At 46.6% G+C, this 27,820-nt stretch overlaps 2 protein-coding genes across 2 annotated transcripts; one reads left to right on the top strand and one right to left on the bottom strand.

Moving 5' to 3' along the window:
- The first annotated feature begins 1,064 nt into the window (after window positions 1-1,064).
- Window positions 1,065-23,021, top strand: GCNA (germ cell nuclear acidic peptidase). Its single transcript, XM_033122552.1, has 11 exons — window positions 1,065-1,226; window positions 3,594-3,643; window positions 10,513-10,556; window positions 10,946-10,982; window positions 12,158-12,240; window positions 14,052-14,384; window positions 15,254-15,311; window positions 19,556-19,700; window positions 20,841-20,976; window positions 21,810-22,014; window positions 22,316-23,021. The coding sequence occupies exons 2-11, from the start codon at window positions 3,594-3,596 to the stop codon at window positions 22,605-22,607; spliced, it is 1,383 nt and encodes a 460-aa protein (XP_032978443.1). The 5' UTR covers window positions 1,065-1,226; the 3' UTR covers window positions 22,608-23,021.
- Window positions 23,022-25,283: 2,262 nt separating this feature from the next.
- On the bottom strand, window positions 25,284-27,565 carry CXCR3 (C-X-C motif chemokine receptor 3). The gene is made up of 2 exons (XM_033113596.1): window positions 27,507-27,565; window positions 25,284-26,653 (listed from the first exon to the last, which is right to left on the bottom strand). The coding sequence occupies exons 1-2, from the start codon at window positions 27,516-27,518 to the stop codon at window positions 25,559-25,561; spliced, it is 1,107 nt and encodes a 368-aa protein (XP_032969487.1). The 5' UTR covers window positions 27,519-27,565; the 3' UTR covers window positions 25,284-25,558.
- Between the last annotated feature and the right edge of the window lie 255 nt (window positions 27,566-27,820).

Genomic DNA, 27,820 nt, shown 5'->3' with positions numbered 1-27,820 from the left:
CTGAAGGAATTGCTTGTGCACATTGAATAAATTTGTGTAATTTAAGATTGGATTCCAATCCTGCCCCACTCATTACTTGAAGCACAGAGCTCTTAACTATAGCTAACGTGCAGGTTTTTCACCTGAACCAATCTCTGAGGCTCACAGTTCCATAATCCTGGTGTTTATAGAAGGGGCTTGTAGCGGTAAACTTGCAAGTTGGTGGGGCACATAAGGTTATAACGATAAGCCCCTTTTATCCAATTCCCTGTCTACTCAAAGCACCTTTATATGTGTAGACAGTTAGGTGCCTAAGAGTTTAGGTTTTGGAACGAGTGCTGCTGGCGTTTGAATCCCAGCTCTGCCACTTAGCTGCGTGTATGATCGCCGTGAAGTATCGAGAGTGCCCGCACCGCCTGTGTAAAGTGTCGTAAGGATTAAATCCACATAAAACACTTGGAACGAACAGTGCTTAGTGTGAAGCAAACTGCTATTAGTATCTTTAAATGCAGGGATGTTTGATTTGTATTCTATGGGCCAAATGCTTAAGTTAGAAATTGTACAGGTGTCTGTTAGACAAACGGGCACGATCGAGAAAGCATGCGCTTCCCCCATTTTCTTTTTCTCCGTGTTTGGAGCGAGCGCCAAAAAAGGCTTAAAGTAACCAACCCCTGTTTATCTCCAGGGTTCCCGGGGTTTTGGAAGCAAACATCAGTGCTGCCAGGCACTGCTGGGTTGCTGCTTTACTCTCAGCTCGGCGGACTTTGGTGGCCAGGCAAACAGAGGTTTGGGCAGTTCAAGCAAGAAACAAACCGGCCTCGCTTATCCCAAGTCCTCACCAGGAAAAACAGAGGATTCAACTCAGTTTTCCTGTCACCCAAAAAGTTAATTTCGGGATTTCCAAACTACTGAAACAGATTTTGGGGGGGGATGTCTGAGCCCTGCACAAAATGGTGCTTTCGGGATAAAGAAATAATAACCCCTGCAAATCATGGACTTGATTCCGGAAGCAGTACGACTGGGTTCAAAATTTTGAATTCAACGTGCAAAGTTTAAATTTGCCCGGTGACTGCTCTTTGATAGGTGGTCACGGAGGACTGTGATAGGTGGGTACGGGGAGGATGGCAACATATCAGTACTGCCCACTAGCAGTTCTATAAAAACCATTGCAGGGGCTGCCATTTTTCTACTCGCTCGGGATCTCGGAGGTGAACGGTGACCACCCACTCCGGAGGCGGCAGGAGCAGGTAGGCAACTGGGCCTGGCGTGGATTGTGAAGTGGAAAAAAATCTTGAAAGCTCATCCTAGTTGAGACTTAATTTAGTTCAGGACTACCAAATGCCCTAGACACTGTCCATGAACCTTGGGACTGACATTGTGACAAAATATTTCGCCCGTTTCCAGTTTTTAAAAAGGGCTTTCAGAAGAAATGGGTTTTTTTTGTTTGTGATACCCACTGCTAGGTCAAAGATGGGGAATGGGGGGGTTTGGAGGAGTGGCAGCATGAGGGAATAGAGGCCTGGGAGGCGGCGTGTGGTTGTGTGTGTGTGTGTGTGGGGGGGTCTAGGCCTGAGTAGTGGAAGAACGGTTGTGGAGTGAGGCGGGTGTCTGTGGGGTAAGATGGAGGGCTAGTGGGAGTGGGGGGGGTTGTCGATACCTACTCTGGAAGGCCGGCCGACTAAGGTTGGAGTTGGGGGTTGGGAGTGGGGGAAGCTAGGAGTTTGTGGTGGGGGGTCGATGCCTGATTGTTGCCTGATAGGTACACGGTGAGAGGAGGGTGTAAGGGGGGGGCGAGTGGTAGATTCGAGGCCTGATTGGTGCAAGACTGACCGTGGGGGTGAGAGGTGGGGTGAAGGGTCTCGGCCCGAGGAGGAGCGCCGGGAACAGTGGGGGTTGGGAGCATGGGCGAGGTGAGTGAGAAAGGTGAGTCCTGATTGGTGTAAGATTGGTGAGGGGGGGGGGTCTCGGCCTGATGGTCCTGTAAGAGCTGAAGAGGAAAGGCGGGAACAGTGGGGGTGGGGAGCATGGGCGAGGTGAGTGAGAAAGGTGAGTCCTGATTGGTGTAAGATTGGTGAGGGGAGGGGTCTCGGCCTGATGGTCCTGTAAGAGCTGAGGAGGAAAGGCGGGAACAGTGGGGGTGGGGACACGGGCGTGGTGAGTGGGGAAGGCGAGTCCTGATTGGTGTAAGATTGGTGGGGGGAGGGGTCTCGGCCTGATGGTCCTGTAAGAGCTGAGGAGGAAAGGCGGGAACAGTGGGGGTGGGGGCACGGGCTGGGTGAGTGGGGAAGGCGAGTCCTGATTGGTGTAAGATTGGTGGGGGGAGGGGTCTCGGCCGGAATGGTCCTGTAAGAGCTGAGGAGGAAAGGCGGGAACAGTGGGGGTGGGGGCACGGGCGGGGTGAGTGGGGAAGGCGAGTCCTGATTGGTGTAAGATTGGTGGGGGGGAGGGGTCTCGGCCTGATGGTCCTGTAAGACTGGAGGAGGAAGGGCGCGAACAGAGGGGTGGGGGGTGAGTGGAGGAGTCAAGTCCTGATTGGTGCAAGACTGGTGGGGGGAGGGGGCCTCAGCTTGATGGTCATGTAAGACCTGAGGAGGAGTGGTGGGAACAGGGGAGTGAGTGGTATGGGCGGGGTGAGTGGGGAAGGTGAGCCCTGACTGGTGCAAGACTGGTGGGGGGAGTAGTCTTGGCCTGATGGTCATGTAAGACTGAGGAGGGGCGGTGGGAACAGTGGGGTGGGGGTCATGTGCTGGGTGAGTGGAAGATTCGAGGCCCAATTGGGGAAAGACTGGCGAGAGGCTAGGAGAGAGGTCTGGGCCTGATGCTGTAAGACCTGAGGAGGAGTGGTAGGGGATGGGCTAGGTAAGTGGAGGAGTCCAAGTTTGACTGGAGCAAGATTAGTTGGAGAAGAAGGAAGTGTGGAGGGAGAGTGGGGCGGGATTGGGGGTAGGGATTACCTGATTGGTGTAGATGCAGAGACAGGATGGGGGTGGGGAGGATGGAGGTTGGATAGAGGTGTGTGTGGGGTGTGGTGGCCAGGTGTGTGTGAGACTGGTTGGGAGCAGGAGTAGGGTGTTGGAGGGTTGAGGGAGGGTAATGTGGTTGAAGCCTGATAGGTAGAAGACTTCCTTGATGTCTGAGAGGAGAGGAAGGGAGGTGAAGGTGTAGGGAGAGTGGAGGGCCTGTGGTGATGTGGGGGGTAGGAATCTGCGGACGAGAGAGCGTTGAGCTGGGGACTGAGTGGGGTTAGTGCATGCTACAGCCTTACAATGTGGAGAAAATCTATCTGGCGGCTCATAAATGATGGTATTCCTTGCACATCTCCATAACGTGGCGGTTGAGGTGACAACATCAGGGCTGCCATGTGCTTTGAGCTTTCCGATTGATCTGCGAAGGCTTTCTGATTGCTGGGGCAAGGAGAGTGGTGTGTTACTCCTTGTCTATAGTTTTCTCCATCCAGTAAGTCTGCAACAGAAATTGGAACACTTGCCATTTCACAGAGCCAAGTTTTGGCCTTAAATCAGGGTGAAGAAGATGCTCAAGGATAAATACTGAATGTCGAAATGTGTTATTGGTTCTGGTTTTCTCTAAAAAGTATAACTTTGTCTTGACTACAGATGGACGTTTCGAAAGAAGGGCCTGGCCAATCGAAGGTCAAGGATGATTGGTGAGATTTGAAAAATCTATTTTCTATTAGTTTAGTCCTACGCTGTTGGCAAAATGACTTTCTCAAAACGTGTATGTTTATTTCATTTAAAGTCTGCAGAGTGTAAGATGAGAATTTTAAAAAGGGATCTTAGAATCATAGGAGTCCAGCCTCCTACCCAATGCGTGAATCCTCTATCTAACCTCTCTGTTAGTGGTCAGGAACATACAGCTCCATTAAGCAGCACAATATGTTGTTAATACATGTACAGGGTAATTGTTAGAAAGTTCTTCATTCTGAAGAACTTCACACCTGTCCTTATGTTCCTTCCACCCCGTTTTTCACAGTGCTGCCCTCTAGAAATATGCAGATGTAGTATTTTTCTTCTCCATGATAAGGAGGTATTTTAAGAGAGTTGTCTTAGCTCCTCTAAGTCTTCTCTCTCCTGGAACACTGCCCTGTTTTCCTCTTTCACAGATAAGCATATAAGTGTATGATATGGGAGAAAGAAAAAAACCATAGGACACAGTCTGGAAGTAGACACAAACGCATAAAAAAATGGAGTTCATGATAAAAATGACATTTCAAATCAGTGGAGAAAAGATAGATTGATCAACAAATAATTTGAACATAATTGGATGACCATTTGGGAAAAAAAATAAGAATTGGATTCTTACCTCATCACTCCTTATACCAAAATAAATTACACATGGATGAAATATTTAGAAATTAAAAAATGGAACCATTAAAAATATTAGAAAAAATAGGTGGATTTTGTTTCCAATAATTGTGGAGTGGGGAATGCCTTTCTAAGTTTGATATTAAATGAAAGCATAAAATGACAAATAGCAAACAGAAAAATATTTGTAATACCTATGATAAAAGGCTATTTTCCTTATTCTACAAAGAAATTTTACATATCAATTTTAGAAAGGTAAAAAAAGATAGAAAATGGGTAAAAAAGATATAGAAGGTAGTACTCAGGGAAAAAATATAAATGGTCCATAGACATTAAAATTTATTCAACTTTTAATTATATTACTTATGTTGAAAGAAATGAAAACTTTTAAATGCGGTATTATTTTTCACATATCAGATTGGCAAAAATTAAAAAAATTTTGATCATACCCAGAGTTGGCAAATTTGTAGGGAAACTGGCAACTTCATGCAGTCATGGCGGGGATATAAATTGATGCAACCTTTTTGGAGGGCAATTTGGCAATATCAAAATTTTACATGCACATGTGCTTTGATCCAGTAGTTCTACTAGGACTTTTTATTTTATTTTTAGAAAAATTTTATTTAATTTCTGTATACATATACTCACAAATGCGTAAGTGCTTAAATAGTCGTACATGCTGTTTTTATAGTTCACTCTTATTTTTTCTAGATTCCTTTCCCCCTTGGGACTTCCTTCTCCCATGTCCCTTCTCTTGGTTCCTCCTGTTCATTTAATCATTTATAAACGTATACAGGCTGTTTTGGTCTTTGTCCAGTTCTGTGGAAGAAGAATGCATTACTTAATTACTAGTATACAGAGAAATGCATACAAGGATGTTCACTGCAGCATTGTTTGTAGTAGCACAAATTAGGAAGGAGCTTAAATGTCCTAAGAGTGTTGTTGAATAAATTATGGTTCATCCAGAAAATGTGGTAATAGCTATATGTGCTAGTAATGGAGAGACTGGGATACAGAAAGTGAAAAACTGCAAGTTGCAGGACAATCCATAGGGCATAATACTATTTATTGGAAAGTGCACTTGAGGGGTGGCTGGTTAGCTCAGGTGGTTAGACCGTGGTGCTAATAACACCAAGGTTGCCGGTTCGATCCCCGCATGGGCCACTGTGAGCTGCGCTCTCCTTTAAAAAAAAGAAAGAAAAGAAAGTATACTTGAATTGTGCTCGTAAGTGCTTATGCTTAAGAACATTCTAGAAGAATAAGACACACTGTTTATCTCTGGGGAGTGCGACTGTTGGAAAAACAGGGACATAGTATTCCTCTTCCTCATTCTTTTCAGTGTTCTTTATCTGTCACAAAACTATCTGGTAAACATTATTTTCTGATAGTCATTAAAATGGAAGGAGATTAGCAAGAGTACAGCAAACAAACCTTGGAAAACATATGCTAATTTTAAATTTATTTACCTATTAAATGTGCAAATTTACAATATTTAATCCTATTATAGCAATGCTACTGACATTGTAAACTGATATAACCCTTTGGAAACGATTAAGCAAATGTACCAAGAGCTATAAAATTGGTCACACTTTTGATTGAGTAATTTGACTTTTGGGAAACAATCCCAGGAAAATCCAGTTTGTGAAAGTAATTAAATGCATGAAGATGCTCGTTGCAACATTCAACTAAAAAATTAGTGTGTGTGTGATAAAAAATTCACAAGGTAGCATCCTGACTGTCTCCATGACCCTCAATCACTTGCCCCATTTTAGGGAGTGCCCAGGGCAGATGGTTGGCATTAGTTCTCCTGAGAAGTGAACAGGCACTCTGGTTTATCAGTCAGCCCCTTGCAAATTCGGTTAACGGGAGTCACTCATCTAGCACTTGAAGAACTGAGAAACCTGGGTTCCTGAACCTACAGATACAAGACCAGATCCTGAATTTCCAGATCACGAGCTGCCAGTCTCTACCCACTCCGGCTGCAAGTTGGGGCCATTACAGCTCAGGGTCTGGGCCCTGTGTTTTCATTAATGCAGATACTATTGTTAGTTTTTCGTTTGTTTTTACTTTGGACTCTATACCTCAAACCTGCAAATAAGTGGGCATCTATGTATAATTTTTTAAATAGAGAAAATTATTATTTAGTGAGATGTGGTAGGCAAAATCCTTTAAAAACTGAGGTTCTATGGGCGTGTAGGTGGGAGGGTGGAAATATTAAAAGGGGTCCTTGGAACCACCTTTTGAGATTCATTCGTTCATTCAACAAATACTTATTGAGTACTGACTTTGTAGTGAACAGTGTGAAGCAGATATCCTGCCAAATCCTTGCACAGCTTACTGCCTGGGATGGGAGACAGAAACATGTAAACAGGTAGTTACAGGATAGTGTGAGCAGTGCTGTGATGGCGAGTACGTGATCCTGTCAGAGGGCAGAGCTAGTCCTGTGGCATCTGCACAGTAGCCCTATGAGATGAGTGGTTCTTTTACAACTGAGGCTCAAGAACTTGATTTACAGAAGTTTGATGAGAAGTGATGGCGGCTTAGAGGAGGGTGGCAGTAGTGGATGGACTTGGAGAGGTTTGGATGAGGGGAGGATGTGTGGTAATATAGCAATTCTGAGACTTTTTTACATTTCAACATTTCTGAAATTGGGATCCATCATATGTTTGATAGCATGTCATCATTTGAGGGTGTTTTTTTCTTTCTTAGAGGTACATATTATAATGTCGTAGATTAGATTGAAATAAACTCTAGAGGTAGAGCCCACAGGTCTTGCTGATAGATTGGATGTGGAGGCGAAAGAAAGGGAGAAATCAAAGATGACTTGTAAGTTTTTGGTTTGTGTTACTGGGTGGATGGTAGTGCCATTGACTGAGATGGATAAGACTGGTACAGGAACAGGACGGAGTGGGGACATCAGGAGTTCTATGTTGACCATGTTATGTTTCACATGCTTAGTAATGTCCAAGATATTACACAGACAGCTGGAGTTCAGTGGAGAGTGCAAGGCTAGAAATATAAGACTGGGGGACATAGCGTCTAGGGACAGTAGAACAAATGATCCAGGAGAGAGGGGACAATAATGCAACACAGAATGGAAAATTGCACGAGTAAAATCTTTGACAAGGCTAGAGGGGGGATGAGATCCAAAGTACAAGGGAGGGCTCAGCCTTAAATAGTGGTAGGGACACTGCGTTCACTGTTGAGGACAGAGAAGGCAGTCAGGTGTAGTTACAGAGGTCCACACGACTGTTGGTGGGAGGATGAGGGAGTTCCTGTCTGATTGCTTCTGTTTTCCCAGTGACTTAAGAGACAAAGTCATTAACAGAGCGAAGGGGGTTTTGGCAATTTGAAGGCAGAAGTGCTACTGGAATACAAGGGGTAGGGGACTGCTTTTCATTGATCAATCAAAGCCTAATTAGTACTTTCTGATGCCCAATGACTAGTCTTTAGCCCAGATTCTTTGTTTTGTTAATACAACCACAAGATAGCCTTGGTGACATGCAGAAATAACCATATTTTAAAAATTACCCTATTATCCTTAGGTTAAAATAACTGGATCAGAAAAGCAAATGTGTCACCTAGTGGGCTGGTCATGGTACATGCTCAATAAATGTTGAATCAATGAATAAATGAACCACAGATGTGCCCATCATAATTACAACATTTACTGAGTTTCATAAATTGCCAAGGGAATGCGGGCCTGTGGTAAAAATAAATAATACAGAAGCATCTAAAGCAGGGGTGTCCAAACTTTTTTCAACGTTTTTCACCAAGGGCCATATGCGGTAAAATACACAAACAGCCGGGCCACTCACTCGAGGTGAAGTACGTATTGCCTCACCTGGTTTATTTAAGTAAACTAAATATATTTTTGGAATTTGCTGCAGGCCAGTTAACAATGGATTGAGGGCCGCAGTTGGCCCGCGGGCCGCAGTTTGGACACCCCTGCTCTAAAGTAAAAAGTGAAAGTCCACCCTCACACTTACACACCCTCCCATTCTTCTGAGAGAACAGTTATTCATAATTTGGTGTTGTTCTTCTAGATCTTTCTCTGTAGTTATATGAAAGCACACAATGTTTATGGTTTCTGGGCCCAGTTTTAAAGGAGAGATCTTTGGATACTGTATAGTTTTTGTTTGATGTATTTTCAAAGCCTTCTAATGTGATTTATTCATCCTTTCATGATAGACTTCTGGTTAAGCCAACTGGGTTTTCCCAGGTGTATATGTTTTCTCACAGCAGTGACAGGAGCCTTGAAACATTTTCTATGGACTTGTACTCCTGGTGGTGAATTTGACTTGGAGAAGGCATCTATCAAATTCTGCCTCCTTTTTGACCACTCGATTCTTCCTTGGCACTCTCCTCAGACTACTTTTCCTGTTGGTTACTATCCAACCTGGAATTTGGTAGTTTGTCTTTAGGGATTGTAGCGGGGCTTTTTGTTGTGTAATTTTTTGTGTCATGTTTCCAATCCCGTATTCTTTTTGCCTGACTTCTAAATAAATGTGTGTATATGTAACACAAAAATATGTAAGAAAATCGATGAAGTATACAGTTTAGTTTGTATACAGAGCTATTTACTTTTTATTTTTATCTTTTTCCCCTTTCCCCCTCCCCTCCCCGACCCCCAAACTCCGAGTCAAGCCGTTGTTCTCAGTCTAGTTGTGGAGGGCTCAACTCACTGGCCCATGTGGGAATCCAACCGGTGTTAAGAGCACAGTGCTCCAACCACCTGAGCCATCCAGCTCCCCCTACAGGGCTATTTATTGAAAATAGGTTTGAAGATAACCAAGATCACATTTTGCCTCATATCTGGGAAACCTTACAACTAGTGAGAATTTTCTTTCCTGATTAAAAAACAAAATGTGAAGCCTCCTACTCAATAAGTCCAGTGTACAGGGATGGATAAATGAATAAGAAATTTAATCAAGGGACTGAGCCAGCATGTGTCATGAAAGACTGAAAAGTATGCAGTCAGCCCAGTAATCAACCTCAAGGCCAAAATAAACCGCAAGGCTCTGACTTTTCTCTGTTGATTATTTTGCGACGTGTAAGCCCTCAAGCCTGACAGCAGTTGCAGTCCTCAAGAAGTGGTTAAGGCTGCCTTTTTATATGTCAACCCTTGTAAGTATTGTGTAAAACCTTGTAAATGCCATGTAAAACCATATAAATATGCGAATCCTTTGAGCTATCACATCTACCTTTAGCACTTTTCGTATCCTCTGTGAGCTCCGTCACAATAACCAATGAAAATATTGCCTATGACCAGGTGCTGGGATGTAGCCAGGTTCCAGCCCTGAAGGGATGCCTATTGTCACATGACTCCTCCGAGCTGGGTTTTGGGTGTGTATCGTGAATGGCAGACCATGGGCTATCCAGTCAGCTGCTGTCTGGTGAGCTGAAGGATCCTGAGCCAGAACGTGCTTTGGCATCACTTCAGGCCCAGCAGCATGCCACAGGGAGCAGTGCTAGGGCCTCTGGCAAGTTGTGAGGCAGAGAAGCAAGGGGCCCAACACGGTTCACAGCAGGGAGCAGTTGCAGCTTTGAAATCACCCTCTGTTTGCTCCCCAACAAATGGACTCCAGCATTTCTCCTGGTAGTTAGCTAGTAGGCGCTCTTCAAGCAATAAAGTCCGAAGAGATGTCCTCCTTGCCCTGTTGCCCTTTTCATTTCTAACCATATTCTCTTCATCCTTGATTCCTCTCCCCTGTGGCCCCTTTCTCAGAATCCACATTTCTCTCTTTAAACAGAAATAAATCACTTGGCAGAAAAACAGGGTTCTCACTGGGAGCTCATGGTACTAACTAACATTCTTCCCCATCTTTGTGCAGTAAAAACTGAGCAAGCCCGTTGCTCCGCCTTTTTCTTCACCTCCCCACTGTGATCTTCATTTCGTTACCCTTAGGACCTTTCTGCATTTCAGAAACTCGGGTGGTTCTCTTTTGAGATTTTTGACATTTGGTTGCTTATGATGTTAGTGGCCTTCCTTTAAAACAGTATGTACTTTATTTTTTTAAACTTTTGATTTATTTAAGTGTGTTTTTCCAGGACCCATCAGCTCCAAGTCAAGTAGTTGTTTCAATCTAGTTGTGGAGGGTGCAGCTTACATAGTGGCCCATGTGGGGATAGAACCGGCGACCTTGTTGTTAAGAACACCGCACTCTAACCAACTGAGCTAACCGGCCACCCCTGTATTTTATTTTTGCAGTTGCATTATTATTTTGGACTCCAGTGATGAAGAATTTGAGCCCAGTAAGTACAGTCCACTCATAGTAGTAATTTACATGCTAAAATGTAACTTAAACAAGTTTTTGTGGAGATGACTGAAATGTGATTTGGGACATTTGGTGTGAGCCAGTCCTAGGTTCATCTCACCTAGGGCTCTCTCGAGACTGATGAAAGAAAGTTTGTTTCTTCACTGTGAAGAGCGGAGGAACTTCTCTGTGCTCCTTTACCTTTTTCATTCTAGGTCTCCTAACTTTCATTTCCTCTCTATCTCTCATGGGAATTGTAAGAGTCCACCGTAAATTTTAACCAGCTCTAATTTATGGACTTTGGTTTTAGGGAGTTAACGACATGGGTAACCAGATTTGGTCATATTTCAGATGCTTTCTGATGCCCTCTCTCTTTCTCTGATTTAGTTGAGGCTGGACCTAGCACGCAGAAAAAAGACGTTGGGTGAGTAGGAGAATTAGTGAAATTTGATGCTTTTTAAGGAACGACATTCTGGGTAAGAAAATGTGCAAATAAGCATCACATTTCCTCTTGTGAACACTATGTTCTGGGTCACGATATGTGTTTGATCTCACAACCAGGTTCAAAATAGGAGACTTTGATAAAGTCTTTGCTTTATGATAAATTTAAAAGCATCCAATTTTTAAATAGAAAAATTGGATTCTTCCTGCCGGTCCTGGGTGGCTTTCCTGTATGGGATACTGAAGGAAGGGTGGGTTTGGGGAGGAAGGTGAGGAGTTCAGTCTGGGGCATGTTGAAATTAAGGGGCCAATTGGCAGGACTGATATCCAAAACAGATGCCATCAATCAACAGTTGGTAAGGCAATTCCTGTGTATGCTAACTAAAAACCGGCCCTACACACAGGATATCCAGGTAAGAAGTTGCAGCTAAGGGGCTGGAAGTCAGAAACAAAGTTGGGCTGGATAGAATGGATTGGGCTGGTAGGAACCGTGTCTCCTTGAAAATAAGACAGCCAGACAATTAATTCTAATGTGTGTTTTGGAGCAAAAACTAATATAAGACCCCGTCTTATTTTGCTATAAGGTAAATCAGGCTTGAAGGTAGATCAGGCTTGTGGTACACTGTTTGGAAAATACAGAAAGGTGGTGAATTTCAACTTTCTGGAACCTCTGACCCAGATACCGTGGGTGGCACTGGAAGTGCCGAGGTTGACTCCTGTCAGAGCAGTCTGTCCATTAGGGAGGGTGGTCCTGTGTTCAGGCACCCAGGAGAGACCTCCCTGCTCTAAGGCTGTGCCCTCTACCCTTCTCAGGCAGCTGGGCCTCAACATTGATAAAGAAAAAATGGTGATGAAGTAGCTGTTTCCCAGAACAGTTCCCCCACCCCAAACTGTTTGAATACATGCCCTCTGACAGCCCATTTCACTCTCAGTGCTTGGCAGATACCTCCTTTTGAAAGGATTGAGACGGATGGAAAGATTGTGTAGAAAGATGGAAAATCAGGAATAATGACTGAGTAGCTCCAGAGGAGGGAAACAGAGTTGTTGCAGGAAACAAACCAACAAAACACTTCAAAGTGGTCATGTTCATTGTAGAAAAGGCCACAAAAGGCAGCACGTTACATTCATGTTTCTCTGGTTTTTCCTCTCATCACTCAGCTGCGTGGTGATTGACTCGGACTCTGATAACGAACCCTTGCCTGAGGGAAAGAGAGCGAAGGTCTCCAAGACCTGTGGCGAAGGCAAGTATCCCAGTAACAGAGAGGGAGCGGGGCCCTGCAGGCCTTTCAGGATGAGAGGCAGTCACGGTTTGGTTGGGCGTCACTTAGTAGCGAGTGCCAGCATTTCTTCCTCCTACATGCTGGATGTGGATATGGCCGGCTATGGACACCCGTGGTAAAACCTCCTAACATTGCTGCCTTAGGCCCTGGGCATTTCCCTCAATAGAGTTCTCACGTACCAAGCACTCCATCAAGGGAGCAGAGGGACAAAAGTCAAGAGGAGACTGAGAAGGATGGAGGCTGCTCGGCTCCCCCCCCCTTCCGCTCTTTTCCTCATTCTCCGTGGACAGTGACACAGAGGAGGAGAGACTTGGGTGGGTGGTACTGGTGGGCCAACAGGGGGTGACTTCTCAGGGGAGTCCTTGCTTTCTCCAACTAGTTGTTCATCTTTTCCTTCTGCTACTCCCTTTATACTGTCTAGAGATTCCCGAGATTTTTCTTGTAGCCTGTTTTCCACAATAGGTCCTTGGCTTTTTGGACCCAGCTCAGGACCTGCTTAGTGGGTGTGAAGTGAGCAGGTTCTAAGCTGGGTCCAAATTATGGGATCGTAAGCATATGTAGGAATTATGGATCGTAAGCAGTGTGGCCCTACTATTGGTGTTTTTTAAATTTCAGCTGCAGATGGGAAATCTTTAAATTTTCTAGGAAGAATGACTTTTACCACAGGAACACCTACTTTTTTCTCTTTCCTCATTGTATATCTAAAGTTCTTTGATAATTAATTCAAACAATAGATGAGCCTCTCAATATATTTTATCCCAAATCTGCAATTATAGGATAAAGAGTTTTTGCATCATAAATGTTTTCGCATCTTGCCTATGCGGTGGTTTATGTTTTTGCCATCTAGAATCATAGAAACCTAGAAATTCAGCTCTAAACAGACTCTAGAGCACATGTGGTGTTAGACAGGCTGCCTGCCCCACATTTCCAGGTGAAGGGATCTTCAAGTGAGGGCCATGACATTCCAAACGTCCCCAAGGCCTCTTAATGCTGATATTAGGACTTAACTCCTCACTCTTACGTCAGGGGTTCTGAGAGCTTTGCACTTATGGACTAATATGAAAACTAAATTGTAGTGGCAAGCATAGAGTTGCCAATTTTGAGTTTGTCTAATGATGAAACTACATTCCAACTGCCATCTACTATCAGCACAATTTCATAAAGTAAAGAGCACCAAGAGTTTAGTGGGTTTACTAACAATTGTCACCCCAATAAATTTTAAAAAATAAATAAATAAATTACATATTAATTAAATGATATCATCCTTTTTAAGTGCTCAAGATACCATAAGAGCTCAATAAATACTGTACACACACACATAAACACAAAAAGAGTTTAGTGGGGACATAATCTCAAAAGAGAAAGGACAGTCCTTTAAAGGATAGAAATAGAACTTGATAGGGGAGAAAAACCTTTTATTGTTCTAATGGCTTTTATTTTTTGGTGGACAGTGAAGATGCATGAGTCAGTAGACCTGTGTTTGGGGAACCACTGAGCACCCACATTGTGAAATCTGAAAATTGCCACTGGACTTGGACTGCTGTTTTGTCTGTCACTGCTCTCTCTAAAGTAAAAAAAAAAGTGATAGCGGGAAAATAGCCTAAAATAACTGATTCTTAAGTGTGATTCATAATGTCACAGTTCCTGGCCTGTTTAATTTGTGTTCCATAGTCCCTGTTGGCTGTGAGCAGGGGGTCATGATTGTCCCTTAACATGATTGTCCCATGCTAAGAGGAAGTCTATTTATACGCGATGTGTCTCTTGAATTTCAGATGACATTCTGGTGTTATCTGACACTGATGAGTCTTCAGTAATTGTCATTGATGATGATAGTGATATGGAGAGCCCCGTGATAATAGAAGATGGTTCATGTGAGGAGGGCCAAATTTCATCAATTAAAAAGGAAATTGAGGACTTTACTATCTCCAAACACAATGCATCTGATGATAATGGTGAGCAGGATGTTGGTGAAAAACTAGTAAATGATCCTGAAGCTAAGCTGCAGATTTCAGATACAAAGATGGTAACTGATGAAAAGGTTGTGGCAGTGGCGGAGCAACCAAGGAAGAGGAAGTGTAAAGGCAGAAATACATGTGTGACCCCTGGTAAGTCAATTCAGCCAGGTATGCTTGTCCACCCGAGTGTGCCTAGCCCTCCAAGTGTGCCAGCCTTGTCTGCCTTGCCCTTTCCCCTGGGTATCTTTCTTGTTGTGTATGTCCTGCCTACCAACCTTCCACCATTTCAGCAGCTGCCTGGTGGCCAGGGAGGCTCCCCAGTAGAGAGGAATGGCCGTCTTAGTATCCGCCATTGCGGCCGCCTGGAGTGCTTTCTCGCTACACTTTTTGTCCCGAGGATGTCCCATTTTCCTTAGGAACCAACCCAGTTGTTATTTCCTGTAGGAATCTATAAGTCGGAGTTCTCCCTCCTGGGTTCCCATGGTTCCTAGACCCCGCCTCTACTAAAGCACTCACATGGCTGTGTTACATTCCTGAATCTGGCCCCTCAGTTACTCATCTTTCAGCATCTCCCAGGGTCTAGCCTGGTGTTTGACACATAACAGATGCTTAATAATTTTTTACATGAATGCATGGCACTAATACAGAAGTCTGGTTAGAGCTACTGGCAGTACGGCTGCCAGACAACGGTGGAAAGACTTGGCTTGCATACTGGGTGAAGGTTACGAGCCACTTCCCTCAGCAAGTGTGTGAGCCATCCATACCATTCCTTATACTGCACACACCTCAGCTGCCCCACACGATAGCCTCATTAGAGGCTTATTCTGCAGGCAGCTCTGAGTCATGTGGCTAACATACTTCATGCTGACGTATGGAACAGTATGCAGGCTTCAGACAAACGGTGTCCTTTATAGATGCTGCTCTGGGCTTGGTTGTGGGGGCTTCTGGGTTTCTGTCAGTTGCTTGATGGTACCAGTTTTCAGGGTACAAATGAACTATTATCTTTTCATCTGTTAAAGCATTTGGGCCTTCAACTAAGAATCTCACCGTGGCAAACCATGGAAACCACGAGAATGGGTATGTATCACTCATGTTCAACTGAACAGAAATTGATTGCGTGATTGTCACATGTGAAGCAGTCCACTGGGCACGTGTCGGGGATACTCAAGGGGGGTGAAGGAGTCTGGTGGGGGAGGAGGACATGGTTTCCATCCTTGAACTGGGAGGCATAAGCAGGAGGAGCAGGAGGTACCCTGCCACTGCCTCAGAGCTGGGCACTCTGCAAAGACCCCTGCAGTCCCCCAGGCACACTGGAGCCCTCTTGCCAGCACAGCAGCTCTGGCCTCTGGGGTTTCCTTTGCCCTGAAACTCAGGTTAAAGAATGATGTGTAGCCAAACAAGATACTCTTTTTTTCAGACTAGGTACAGCCTCCAGTTTGCACTAAACCAAAGCAAATGCAGTGGAAATGGTGAGAAGGCAGACCCAACATGTTCCAATCCACTGGAGTCAGAGGGAGGGCGGTCAAGATTGTCTTCCAGATTTTTCTAGTTCTTTGGGCGAACCCATTTACTATTTGTATACATTCTTGCAAAATTTTAAAGCTTTATTAAACATTAGGGTAAAATAGATTTGCTTATAGTTCCTTTATTTTTATTTATTTATTTTTATTGGGTAACAGTGTGTTTTCTCCAGGACCCATCAGCTCCAAGTCGTTGTCCTTCAATCTAGTTGTGGAGGGCGCAGCTCAGCTCCAAGTCCAGTCGCCGTTTTCAATCTTTGTTGCAGGGGGCGCAGCCCACCATCCCATGTGGGAATTGAACCGGCTACCTTGTTGTTGAGAGCTCGCGCTCTAACCAGCTGAGCCATCCAGCTGCCCCTCTGGGAGCTCAGCGGCAGCTCATTGTCTTCAATCTAGTTGTGGAGGGCGCAGCTCACTGGCCCATGTGGGAATCGAACTGGCGATCTTGGTGTCATGAGCACTGCGCTCTAACCAAGTGAGCTATCCTACCACACCTAGTTCCTTTATTTTTATTAAGCCATTTATAATTGATACTGAAAACAATATGCCATTTAAACCAAAGACATACTAATACTTAAAGCAAAAAAATTAATACATTTTCTCATTTAGACTCAAGGAACTTCTCACTTTTTTCCCTTAGTAATATGATGTAGTAAGCATGAGTTTGTTTTTGCTTGCATTCAGGAGTAATATATACTTACATCTGAATTACCTTACAAGAGAAGGAATATACATGGCATGATCAAAAAATATGGTGAATGTTTAAATTAAAAAAAAATTACCGTAAAAGACACGTTGCTATTAATCGCCCTAAAAATATTCCCCCTCGCTTTGAACACATCCCATCGTTCTTGCTGCTTTCTGAAGCAGTTCTGGAAGTCCTCTTTCGTGAGTGTCTTTAGTTGTGTTGTCATGGCTGCCTCGATGTCCTGAATCAATTCAAAATGTTTACCTTTCATGATCATTTTGACTTTGGGGAAGAGCCAGAAGTCGCACAGTGCCAGATCCAGTGAATAAGGTGGATGAGGACACATCGTAATGTTTGTATTTGACAGAAATTGCCATTACCAGAAGTGAGGTGTGACATGGAGCCTTTCCATTGTGATCAAAAGACATGGTGAATGCTGCTGCCGAGGGCCATCCAAGGGAAAGGCAGGGATCTTCAATACGGGAAGTGGTGCGTCAAACCTTAGTAACAGTGTGACAAGTTTCAACTTGTTAGGTGCAATCGGCCAGGCGTGATCTATGTTTGAGAGCAGGTGTGGTTTAAAGTGTGCCGTAAATTATCCTCCATCATGACAATGCTCTGTGTCACACATCGCTTCTGGTATATGGCAATTTCTGTCCAATAAAAACATTACAATGTGTCCTCATCCACCTTAGTCACCAGATCTGGCACCATGCGACTTCTGGCTCTTCCCCAAAGTCAAAATGATTCAGGACATGGAGGCAGCCACGACAGTGCAACTAAAGACACTCATGAAAAAGGACTTCCAGAACTGCTTCAGAAAGTGGCAAGAACGATGGGATAAGTGTGTGAGAGGGATTAATGGCAATATGTCTTTCACTGTAATATATATGTTTTAATTTAAACATTCACTATTGTTTGATCGCACCTTGTATTTGGACTGTATGTTTATTTTTTTTTACCTGCATTTCGGGACAATGGATGCATCTTAGGGGGAGAAGAATGATGTGTGATGCACGGGGCAAAACAGCGACTTGGACCTGAGCACAAGGGCTCTGTTGTTGTACCCCACACTGGGTGAGGCAGCTCATAGCCATCTGGCATGTTCCCTCTTCCATGGAACCGCTTTCAGCAAAGTTTCTTCTCTAGATTCCTAGATACACATTTCAGCTGCTTTGCTTACAGGAACGTGTGTTTGGGGTAGCTCCCAGGTTGCTTGGCTAGAATATGACAAAAGAAGGAAGAAGCTGTCCCTTTCCATTGTCCTGTGCACCATCCGAAGGAGGCTAGCCTGTTTAGACGCCTCATTGTTGTCTCGGGACTTCCTGTTTCAGTCTGTAGGCTTCCTGTTGTGCTTACCTTTGTTCCTGTGTAAGTTGCTTACTGGTGTCATGGTGTGTGACGTACACATTTGGAGTCTTGTTGACTCTGATGTGGAGATGCTCCACCTGCAAGGCAGTGGCGCAGACACTGAAGTGAAAGTCTGCTAAGCTGCAAGGCCTGCTGGATGTGAGCACAAACACATTCTCAGCTGAGCTCTACAGATGGTTTGTGTCTTCATCTGCCACCTTTTCTGATGTAAATTTGCTTTCAGAACTAAGTAATTTGAGGCAGGAATGTTAGTCACCCATATCAGGCTTTGGGATGAAGACCCTTCCTTTAGCTGCCTTTGCCTGGTTGGGTACTTTTTCCCTCTCCCCACCCCAGCCACCTCACATTGGGTTTATTTTGTGACATAAGGGTTAATAAGTGTCCTGGCAAGATCTCTGTTAAATCAGAAACCCACTTCCCTGTGCTCATTCCTATTTTCTCTCTCAAGCTCTGTGAGCTCATCTCTTTAGACTTGGGGATTGTTGTAGCCAAGATAAAACTGTTCCAGGTTCAATAAGTACTTATTACAAGTGTGAGTCCTTTATGTGCTCAGCATTATTCTTTGTGCATTTGAATTAGGCCTTGAAACATGGGGCAGCAATAATGGTCTAATGGAAAGACCGTGAGATTTGGGTCAGAAGATTCACTGTGTCTGTGAACTTAGGGTAAGTTACAACCTCTGAGCTTCAGTTTCCTTATCTGCAAAGTGGAGATCTAAGACTGGTGATCAAAAAAAGAAAAAAAGAAAAAGAACAAAACCAAAAAACTGAAAAAACAACAGCAAAAACGTAAGACTGGTGATCATTTCTTTGGAGGGTGGTTCTGAGGATTCACTATGATAATGCAAGAGGAAGTTCTTGGCACATGATAAAACGCTACACTGGTGGTTCTCAATGAGGTGGAGATGTGGTCATTCTAGGCCACGCGCAAATAGGTTGTACCGAGGCCTGAATGAACTGTGGGAAATGACAGTTCATGCCCAGGGAATGTTCAAGTTGCCTACTTGGGGCAGAGTGGGAAGGACAGCTGGAAATAGAAGTCAGGACCAGCTTGACGTGGGCCTTGAACGCCAGGCCAAGAAGTATGTGAAAGGCCAGAAGGGGACATAATTGGAACATGGCCTAGGAAAATTAATCTGGAGGTATGTGTATGGGTTGCATTAGAATAAAAAGAGCCTGGAGGAAAGGAACATGGATGGATGTTGTAATATCAGTGACTGAAGGGGAGGAGAAGAACTTGGCCAGGGTGGTGACAGTGGGGTGGGAAGGACGGGCTGGATGGAAGAGGTGATGGGACGAGATAGCGGTCTGCCCTTCTGCCTAATTGAATATAGGGCAAAGGAGAAATGAGTTAAGAAATGACTCATGTTTTCAGCCTGTTAGAACAGAGGTTGGATAATTAAACACATTGAGCTGGAGACATGGTCATGTCCGTCAGTTGGAAATTTGCATCAGGCAATTGTAAACTCAGAACGCCATCTCAGGAGAGAGATGGGGACTGAAGGAAGATACGGGTGTGGGCTCACTTCTTTAGCGGTTGAAAGCGTGGGGTTCACATCTCAGAATATGCAAGGGATGAAGAGAAAAAGGCTATGAATGGAACCTTGGGAAATGCCCGCATAGGAGGCTGGAAGGGAGAGGGGCCAGCAAGTTTCCCAAGTTCTGTTGACATGACTTGTATGTATGCATTTCTGCTATTTCGTTCCTTAGCTATATGCAATCCAGTTGATTTTACCTTTGCAGGAATTCCAATTGCAATATACCTGGGTGTTTCTTCCGTGACATTGAAAAGTCCAAGATGTATTCTGGAAAGAATTTCAACAAAAATAAGGATGAACTGGTTCAGAGAATCTACATCCTCATGAACGAGACTGTCTTTAATAATAAGGTAGAAGCACTTACTGGGTCCCTGCCCCGTGCTGGGTGCTGTGAGGTGTGCAGATGCACTGGCGGCGTGTTTTCTGCCCTAGACATGTGTCAGTGTAGATGGGGAGAGGAGATGTGCATGTGGGAAAGAAACAACATTTGTGGGTTAGAATATATGGCACAGACTGGGACTACCACAGGAGAGCAGCAGATGGAGAAATCACCGAGAGCCTGCGCGGGTAGGAAATAGGATTCCCTGGAAGAAGTGAAACTTGCCATGCCTCTTGAAGGCTAGTAAGGGGAGAGCAAAACAGGGAGGGGGACAGGACACGTGTTGAGGCCTGACTATCTGCAAGAGCAGGTTCCTGTTGAAGAATAATGGGAAGGAGCTGTGTGATCTTGGGCAAGTTACTTCACCCCTGTTTGCCTCAGTTTGCTCATCTATAAAATGGGGACGATGATAGTACCAACTACTTCATGGAATTGTTGTTTGGCCAAATAAGTTAACACACCCAAAGTGCTTAGAACAGGGTCTGTGACATACTCAGCAATACATGTTAGCTCGTTATTTTTTGATAGTGTAGGACTACATAATGGGCCTTGGGAATCGGGTTGGAGGAACTTAAAATCAATAGGCACCCCTGCACAGGGATGTGATATGACATGAGAAGGCTGCTGAAGAGCAGTACTCTGTCACATGTGGGGGTATGGACTGGGTTGCTGAGAATCTGGAGGCAGGGACCCACTGGTCATCAGGTTTTCCCGACTACTGTTTCTGATGACGAAACTTCAGGGAAGTTCTTATATCTTTCTAAAGGTTCTCCATTCTTTGTTACATCAGATGACTGATTAGCGGAACCATAAGTGTTCTGAGTTGCATTTTCAATTCTGCCTCACCACTGTCAGACATAGGTTATGTCAGCTGGCTTGTACTTCTCACCCGGGCTGCCCCTGACTTTGCTTCCTTGCAAGGGAGCACAATCCTGCACTCACAGGTTCTCAACAGGCTCCCTGTGTCCTGCTGGCCTGTTCGTTGTCTCCAGCTGGCCTTCAACTGGGCTTTTATTTTCCCCAGAATGCTTAGAATTGCAAACCTTTTGAGTGGATATGTTTGGGTCTGCTTGGAACTGCTTTCTGATTCACTCTGCTTGCTTGTTCTCAGATGCCGCCAAAAATAAATGTCAACTGGAATAAAAAGATGCTGAGAACTGCTGGCATGTACCGCAGTCACGACCCAAATAATTTGAACAAGAATTTTGGTACAATTCAGATTTCTATGAAAGTCTGCGACTCTGCAGGTGATGGCAGGAACATGACAGCTTTCCCACTGCCCTTTCCTTCAGACACAGTGCCTGCTCAGTGACTTTCAGGTGCTGTGATTGTCCAGCAGCCTGTGTCACAGCTCTGCCTGTCATTCCTGGGTGGACAGGCCTACTGTGTGTTGCTTCGAGGACATTACTATTAGATGTGTCAGCATCCCTGAGAATCCAAGTCATCCATCTCCCGCACACCATTGTGTTAACCTTCCAGCTAGGAAATCAAGGGCTTGCCAGTACCCGAAGCCCAGCACTCGAGGCCGCTGCAGCCCACCCCTGGCCAGTCTTGGCTCTCAGTGCTCCAGTGATACTTCCCGCACACTGGCTTTAAGGAGGGACCACACGCTTTCCTGGCCTCAATCTTGGCTCACATTCTTCACACTTAGAGTGGCTTTCCTGCTTTTGCAAACCCAGTCAGTTGTTAAGGGCCCAGCTCAGGTCCCAGTTTCTCCATGGCACTTCTGATCAAGTCCTAGGGCCATGTCCATTGCCCCCCACCCTGTCCACTTACATCCCTGAAGGGTGGAGACCAGATCTTGGCTAGATGTGTTTCTAGCAGCGTCCCATAGAAGAGCAGGCAGGTCGGAGATGCTCCAACAAGACTCAGTTACCCAAGGCTCAGCCATAAACAAAATCAGGTTGATGTGGGCAGGAGTTTTTACTTTCAGCATCCTGGGATGATAGCACGCATGGCTGTGTGCAAGTGCTTATATATAAGATGGCTTCTGTCTAGGGGGTTGAGTCTAGGGCTGGTCGGGTAGCAGCCCAGAAAGGATTTGCTTTCAGTGCTCATGATTTCTCTTCATTCTTCCAAGACCGAGTCCGGGATACTTTGATCCATGAACTGTGCCATGCAGCCACCTGGCTACTCCATGGCATCCATGATGCTCATGGTAAGACATGGCAGTATTATGCCAGGAAATCGAACATGGTGCACCCGGAGCTGCCGATGGTCACCCGCTGCCACAACTACAAGATTAACTACAAGATTTATTATGAGTGTGTTCGCTGCAAATACAGGTGAGATCCTTCTCCGCAGACTCTTTCCAATTATGTTTTTTCTACGGCCTCCCAGTGGCTCTTCAGTGATTTTATTAGGACGTACACATACGTGGCACTCTGACTCGAGGAAAAAAATCTCTCTAGTCCTTTCCATGCCCTCTTCCTCCACATTTTGAGCCAGCCTGACCACTGCCACTACTTGGTGCCCCCCTCTCTGAGGACCCCCAAGAAGTCTGGCTTTGGGCGCAAGGCCAGACGTGGGGAGAGGAGGCTGAGTTACAGTGACTGATTCTTCTGCTCTGTGCTCTTTCCTTGTTAGGCTCGGCCGCCACACCAAGTCGCTAGACACCAACCGCTTCATGTGCGCCCGGTGCAAGGGGCCTCTGTCCCTGGTGCCGCTAACTCGGAAGGACGGCACCCCCATTCGGCCCCACGTGAGGCCATTTGCTAAGTTTGTGCAGCAGAATTATAACATTGTTCAGTACCTGATACCCGGGATCAAACATAAGCAAGTGATGAGAACGCTCAGCCAGGAATTTTTAATCATGAAACAAATACAAAAGCTGTATGGGATGTATGGGCCCCATCCTCTACTGGCAAACAGGTTTTAGAAAAATGTCTTTGTATTATGAAGTTATGAATATTAGAATTTAAGTCTGTTTTAAAGCTTCGTGCTGTTAATATGATTGTTCTTTAGGCAATGATTCTATCGCTAAGCATTTTGTGCCCTTGGAAGCCCTCCAGATCGCCTTGGGTCTTAGACGCCATAGTTGAACATGTAGAACACAATGCAAAAGAGAAATTAAATTCTGAGAGTTGTCACTTGAGATAATGAGAGTAAGGCTGGAAAGAGAACACATGCTAAAGGCAGCAGTTCATTTAAAAGCAAGGCTGCTGGCAGGTGAAACATGTCACACCTACCTAGAAAGACAAACATGTATTGTTAACTTAGTTGCCCTTGACATTGAACAAAGCCATTTGAGCCCATGTTATTGTTAATAAAAATTTTAAAAAAACAATAAAATGTTTTCTGCCCTTCACTTGTTAGCAAAGTTTCTTTATTGACAATGTGTGCCGAAAGCAGAACAAACCCCCAGGTCATTTGTCCAAGACCCTGGATGTATGACACTCTGGGATGTGCCTGGAAGAGTGTCCTCCATCCTGGGTTTCTTTGATTTTTGTGACTGCTCACAAGTACTTCTGCAGCCCTACCACCCCCATGTCTGGGAGCTATCTGAGGTGTAGACTGGAATCATGTTTTTATTTGTTCCCTATTGCTGCTATAACAAATTAGCACAAGCTTAGTGACTTAAAACAACACACGTTTTATCTTGGAACTGTGCAGGTCACAAGTCTGGTGCAGACCTCACTGGGCTAAAATCTAGGTGTGGGTAGGGCTGCGTTCCACTCTGGACGCCCTGGGGGGATCCATTTCCTTATCTTTGCCAGCTTCTTCTCCATGTCCTTAGTTATAGGACTTCTGTTCGGCTGGTCTTCAGGTGGTTCTCAATGATGGTTATTCTATAATTTAGTTGTAATTTTGATGTGGTTGTGGAGGAGGTGAGCACAGTTTACCCACTCCACCATCTTGACTGGAAGTCCCCCCAGAGGGAGTATTAAATGTTGCTTGTATTAAATATGAATAATATATAAAGGTATAAAATTTCCTATGATAATAAATAATAGTTTGAGTTAGTTTCTGTATTTCTGTGAATTCTAGAATATTTTATGCTTACAGCAACATCTCTTTGACTCTTCCCCTCACCTCTTTTGACCCTCCCTCTTTCACTTTTCAGGACCGTCTGACGACACTGGGCCCACCTGGATAATCCAGGCGGCTCTTATTTTAAGGTCAGCTGATTGGCAACCTCAATTCCCTTCCACAGAAGGAAACGCTTCTGAATTCTGGGGATTAGAGTGTGGACGTCTCTGGGGACTCGTTCTTCAGCCTGCCACACACATCTTTACTAGTCTGGCATCATTGCTAGTTTTTAGGGGCTGGATGTGTTCTGTCATTTCCCCTCCTTCCATCGTTTCTTCATTTTGCAGGCGCTGAGTGTTCTTTTAATGGCCATAAACAGAAGCCTAACCAGCAGTCTAGATGGCACTGGATGTGTACACAGGGTGGTAAGAGCTTCCCCAGCTGAATCCTTGGGTCTCTGTATAGTACCACCTCCAGTCAGATCTGTAGACTCTGAAGGCCCAGCTGGCCCGTGAAACTGGGTCGTGGCACGTTGGTGATTTAATTAGGGAAAGTGACAGTGCAGTGGTTCCATGTCTACCTTAACTCAGTAGCCCTGTCACCTGTCTTTCTGGGGAGCCCTGGTCATTTCCTCCACTCACTTCCACCCCAGCTATAGCCATGGGACAATGCTTCCTACAGCCCATGGGTGCCTCCAGGTGGCCTATGTGCTCATGACTGTAAGTCACTTTTCTTCAATTCCAATAACATTTCCCTCATAAAAGCCGGCATCACCTCTGACCGCTAACCTTTGATGGCCTCCTAATTGGTCTCTGATACCATCACCTGATCCCAAAGTCACCTTCAGTCTTATTTTCAACCGTTGCCCTACCTGAACCCTTAACGCCAGCCAGTTGGGACCCCTTACAATTCCCCCAATAAGCATTGCTATGTTTACCCATTGTACTTTTGCTTCTGCCCTCCCTTCTGCCTGGAAGTACCATCTTTCCTTCTCTCTGCCCTTGGAAATACGACTTGCCCTTTAAGGTCTGCACATCTCGGTCTTCAGGAAGCCTTCCTAGGTGGCTGCAGCCACAATGCTCTGAGCTTCAGGTTCACTGCCTGTGTCTCGTATTTGCCTCGTGGCCTAGACTGCTCGGTATTGTTACTTCTCAGCACCCTTCCCTGCCCGCCTCAGCTTCTGGGCTGCAGGGACTATGTCTTGTTTATGGTGGAAGGTCCCTGCCCCAAAGCATGCCTACACAGTGTCCAGCCAGCCAGTTGAGTCACTGCTTACCCTGCACCCATGTACCTAGGTGCTTCCTGTGAGTGACAGCAGTGCCCAGGAGGGCAGAGAGGAGGCCAGACAGATATTAGTAGGTGGCATTGGCCGGCACGGCCCCAGGGCCAGGCAAGGAGAAGCAGGAAGTACGTCTCCGGAGCCTGGGCAGAGCTGGCTGTAATGATGCACTACTCCCACACCTTGGTCCTGATTTTCTTGTTTATTGAAAAGTTTTAGGCAGAATTTTAGACATAAAAATAACAGCGAGCAAATACAGAGGTCTTGGGGGCCACAGGCAGTCACTGCTGGGCCGGAGGCCTGGGCCAAGGCCCCAAAGGGGCAGCTTCCACCATGCTGTTTGCCTTGTGCTCCCTGCATATGGGGAAGGCCAAGGTCTAGTTACTGAATCAGAAGGCTGGTGGGACTTGGGGCCGAGGCAGCCAACTCTGAAGGGGCACGGTGGGGCTTGGCAATGAAGGAGCAGCAATGGCAAAGTCCCAGAGCCAGGGAGGGTTGCGAGGCCAAGGGCGGAAGGAGGGAGGAGCCTGGAATGTGGGGGAGTCAGGCTGCATGGTGAAACGGGAGCCCCCAGCCTACCCTCACAAGCCTGAGTAGGAGGCCTCTGTGGTCTCGGACCAGGACGAATCCCGGCGGGAAGACGGTGAGTGCCGCTGCTGCCAACTCTGGCCAGGGCAGCCCAGGCGCACGAGGAGTATCCACATGCGCTCACGGAACTTGACACCCACAAAGGCATAGAGCAGTGGGTTAAGGCAGCAGTGCATGTAGCCCAGGCCTGACGTGACCGACTTGGCCACATTCACATGGTTCTCTTGGCTGCAGTTGCGCGGCAAGACCCCCAGGTCCAACAGGATGTCCACCAGTATCGCCAGGTGGTAGGGGGTCCAGCAGAGGGCAAAGGCCACCACTACCACCACCACCAGCCGCATGGCTCGCAGCCGCCGCTGGCCCCTGGAGGCCAGCAGCACCGCCAGGATGCGGGCATAGCAGTAGGCCATGACCAGCAGGGGCACCAGGAATCCAGCCACCAGCTGCAGGAGGCGCAGAGCTGAGCAGCTCACAGGTGGGAAGTTGTGCTTGCAGTGGGTAGCATTGAGTTGCTCATCACGGTGGGCCGACAGGAAGATGAAGTCGGGGAGGGCGAAGAGCAGACAGAGCCCCCAGACGACCACACAAGTGAGGGCCACGCGGCCGGGGGGGCCCCGGCGGTAGAGCTGGGTGGCATGCACGATGCTCAGGTAGCGGTCAAAGCTGATGCAGGCCAGCAGGAGGGCCCCCGCACAGAAGTTGATGTTGAACAGGGCGCCTGCCACTTTGCAGAGCGCTGACCCGAAAACCCACTGGACCGCAGCCTCCACTGCCCAGAGCGGGAGGGTCAGCACCAGCAGTGCGTCAGCCACCGCCAGGTGCAGCAGGAAGGTGTCGGTGCTGCTCAGGGCGGCACGCTGGCTCAGCAGCACAGCAGCCACAGCGCCGTTGCCCAGCAGCCCCAGCACAAAGACTACGCTGTAGAGGACCGGCAGGAAGGCCCGGTCAATGTTCAGGCTGAAGTCCTGGAGGCAGGGCTGCGACTCACAGCACAAGTCACTCTCGTTTTCAGTCCCGTACTCATAGCTAGAGCTGAAGTTTTCCAGGTAGCCGAAGTCAGAGCCTGCGAACTCCTGGCGTTCACTGAACTGTGGAGGGAGGGAGGGAACGGACTGTGTGGAGGCCTTGCAATCACTGCATCTGAGATCAGCCTTTTCTCTGAGCAGCATCTCTGTGAGGCTGGCCCTGAGGCCTGGGCCGCACCATCATTGTCCCCGCTTTTCTTCCAAGGCCACACCTCCTGGGCTCTGGGATGTAACTTTCCTTCTCAAACGCTCATTTCTCTCTCACCCTCTGAGATTGGCCCAGGACTGTGGGCCAGAGGAAAGCTTCCCACCTGGCGGGGAGCCCTCCTTCCCCCTCTCTTCCTCCACACCTAGTTCCACCACCCACTCACTGGCCCTTCTCTTCCCTCCTCAGCCCTTGTCTGGGGACCCCCAATTTCCTGCCCCAGTGAAGTCCCTCTACAAATCATTGTGCCCCTCCCAATGCACGCTTTCTCCCCTGTCCTTCCCCCTCCCTTACACCAAGGCCTGCCACCCTCTGAGGGCCCCTCCACCAAACTCTAGCACACATATTCCTCCCACACCCCCCACAAAGCACCCACAGCTGCAGGCCTGCACATTGCCAATTCAGTCCAGGACCAAAGAGTCTGAGTTCCAAGTCAGAGCTGAAGGGAGCACTGGAGGCCGTGCAGGGCCAGCCTCTACCTCCTACACTCCGCAGGTCAGGGCAGTGACTCACTGGTGGGCAGTGGCACAAGTCAGTGGCCACGGTCAGGTCTCAATCCACGGTCCAGTGGCCCTTCTACACAAGCCCTGCCTTCTCTACCTACTCACCCAGCCCTCTGGTAGCCCCGGCTGTGACGCAGCCCTGACACTCCCCTGCTCTCCTGGGCTTTCCACACTGAGCGGTCTGGCCTGGCTGGGCAGCAGCACTTACCTCAGGGAACATGGCTGGGCTGGTGCTCTGGTTGCCAGGCGCGTGCTGCCTGCCCTTCAGCTTTGGTGCTTGTGGTTGGGAACCTGCACAACACAGAGGAAGTGAGGTTTCACAGTTCTCAACAGCCACTTCTTCCATGGGTTGTTTCCAAAGACCTCCCTAGGCCTGGTGCCGTGGAGTGCCCATGGTTGCCATTCCCTTGGCCAGGAAAGTAACCTTAGGAAGCGCAGAGGGTGGCTGAGCGGGGAGGGCTCCGAAGTATTGCAGAGCAGCTGGGAAAGGAAGGACTGCTTCTCCTGCACTGCTACCATCAA

The sequence above is a fragment of the Rhinolophus ferrumequinum genome, chromosome X (assembly GCF_004115265.2).
Source record: "Rhinolophus ferrumequinum isolate MPI-CBG mRhiFer1 chromosome X, mRhiFer1_v1.p, whole genome shotgun sequence".
NCBI classification, from domain to species: Eukaryota; Metazoa; Chordata; class Mammalia; order Chiroptera; family Rhinolophidae; genus Rhinolophus; species Rhinolophus ferrumequinum.
This window is presented reverse-complemented; position numbering and strand designations above follow the sequence as displayed.

Coding starts and splice junctions, on each gene's coding strand:
- GCNA (XM_033122552.1), top strand. CDS start 3,594: ATGGACGTTTCGAAAGAAGGGCCTGGCCAATCGAAGGTCAAGGATGAT. Junction 10,557..10,945: donor TGATGAAGAATTTGAGCCCA/GTAAGTACAGTC, acceptor TCTCTGATTTAG/TTGAGGCTGGACCTAGCACG. Junction 12,241..14,051: donor CTCCAAGACCTGTGGCGAAG/GCAAGTATCCCA, acceptor CTTGAATTTCAG/ATGACATTCTGGTGTTATCT.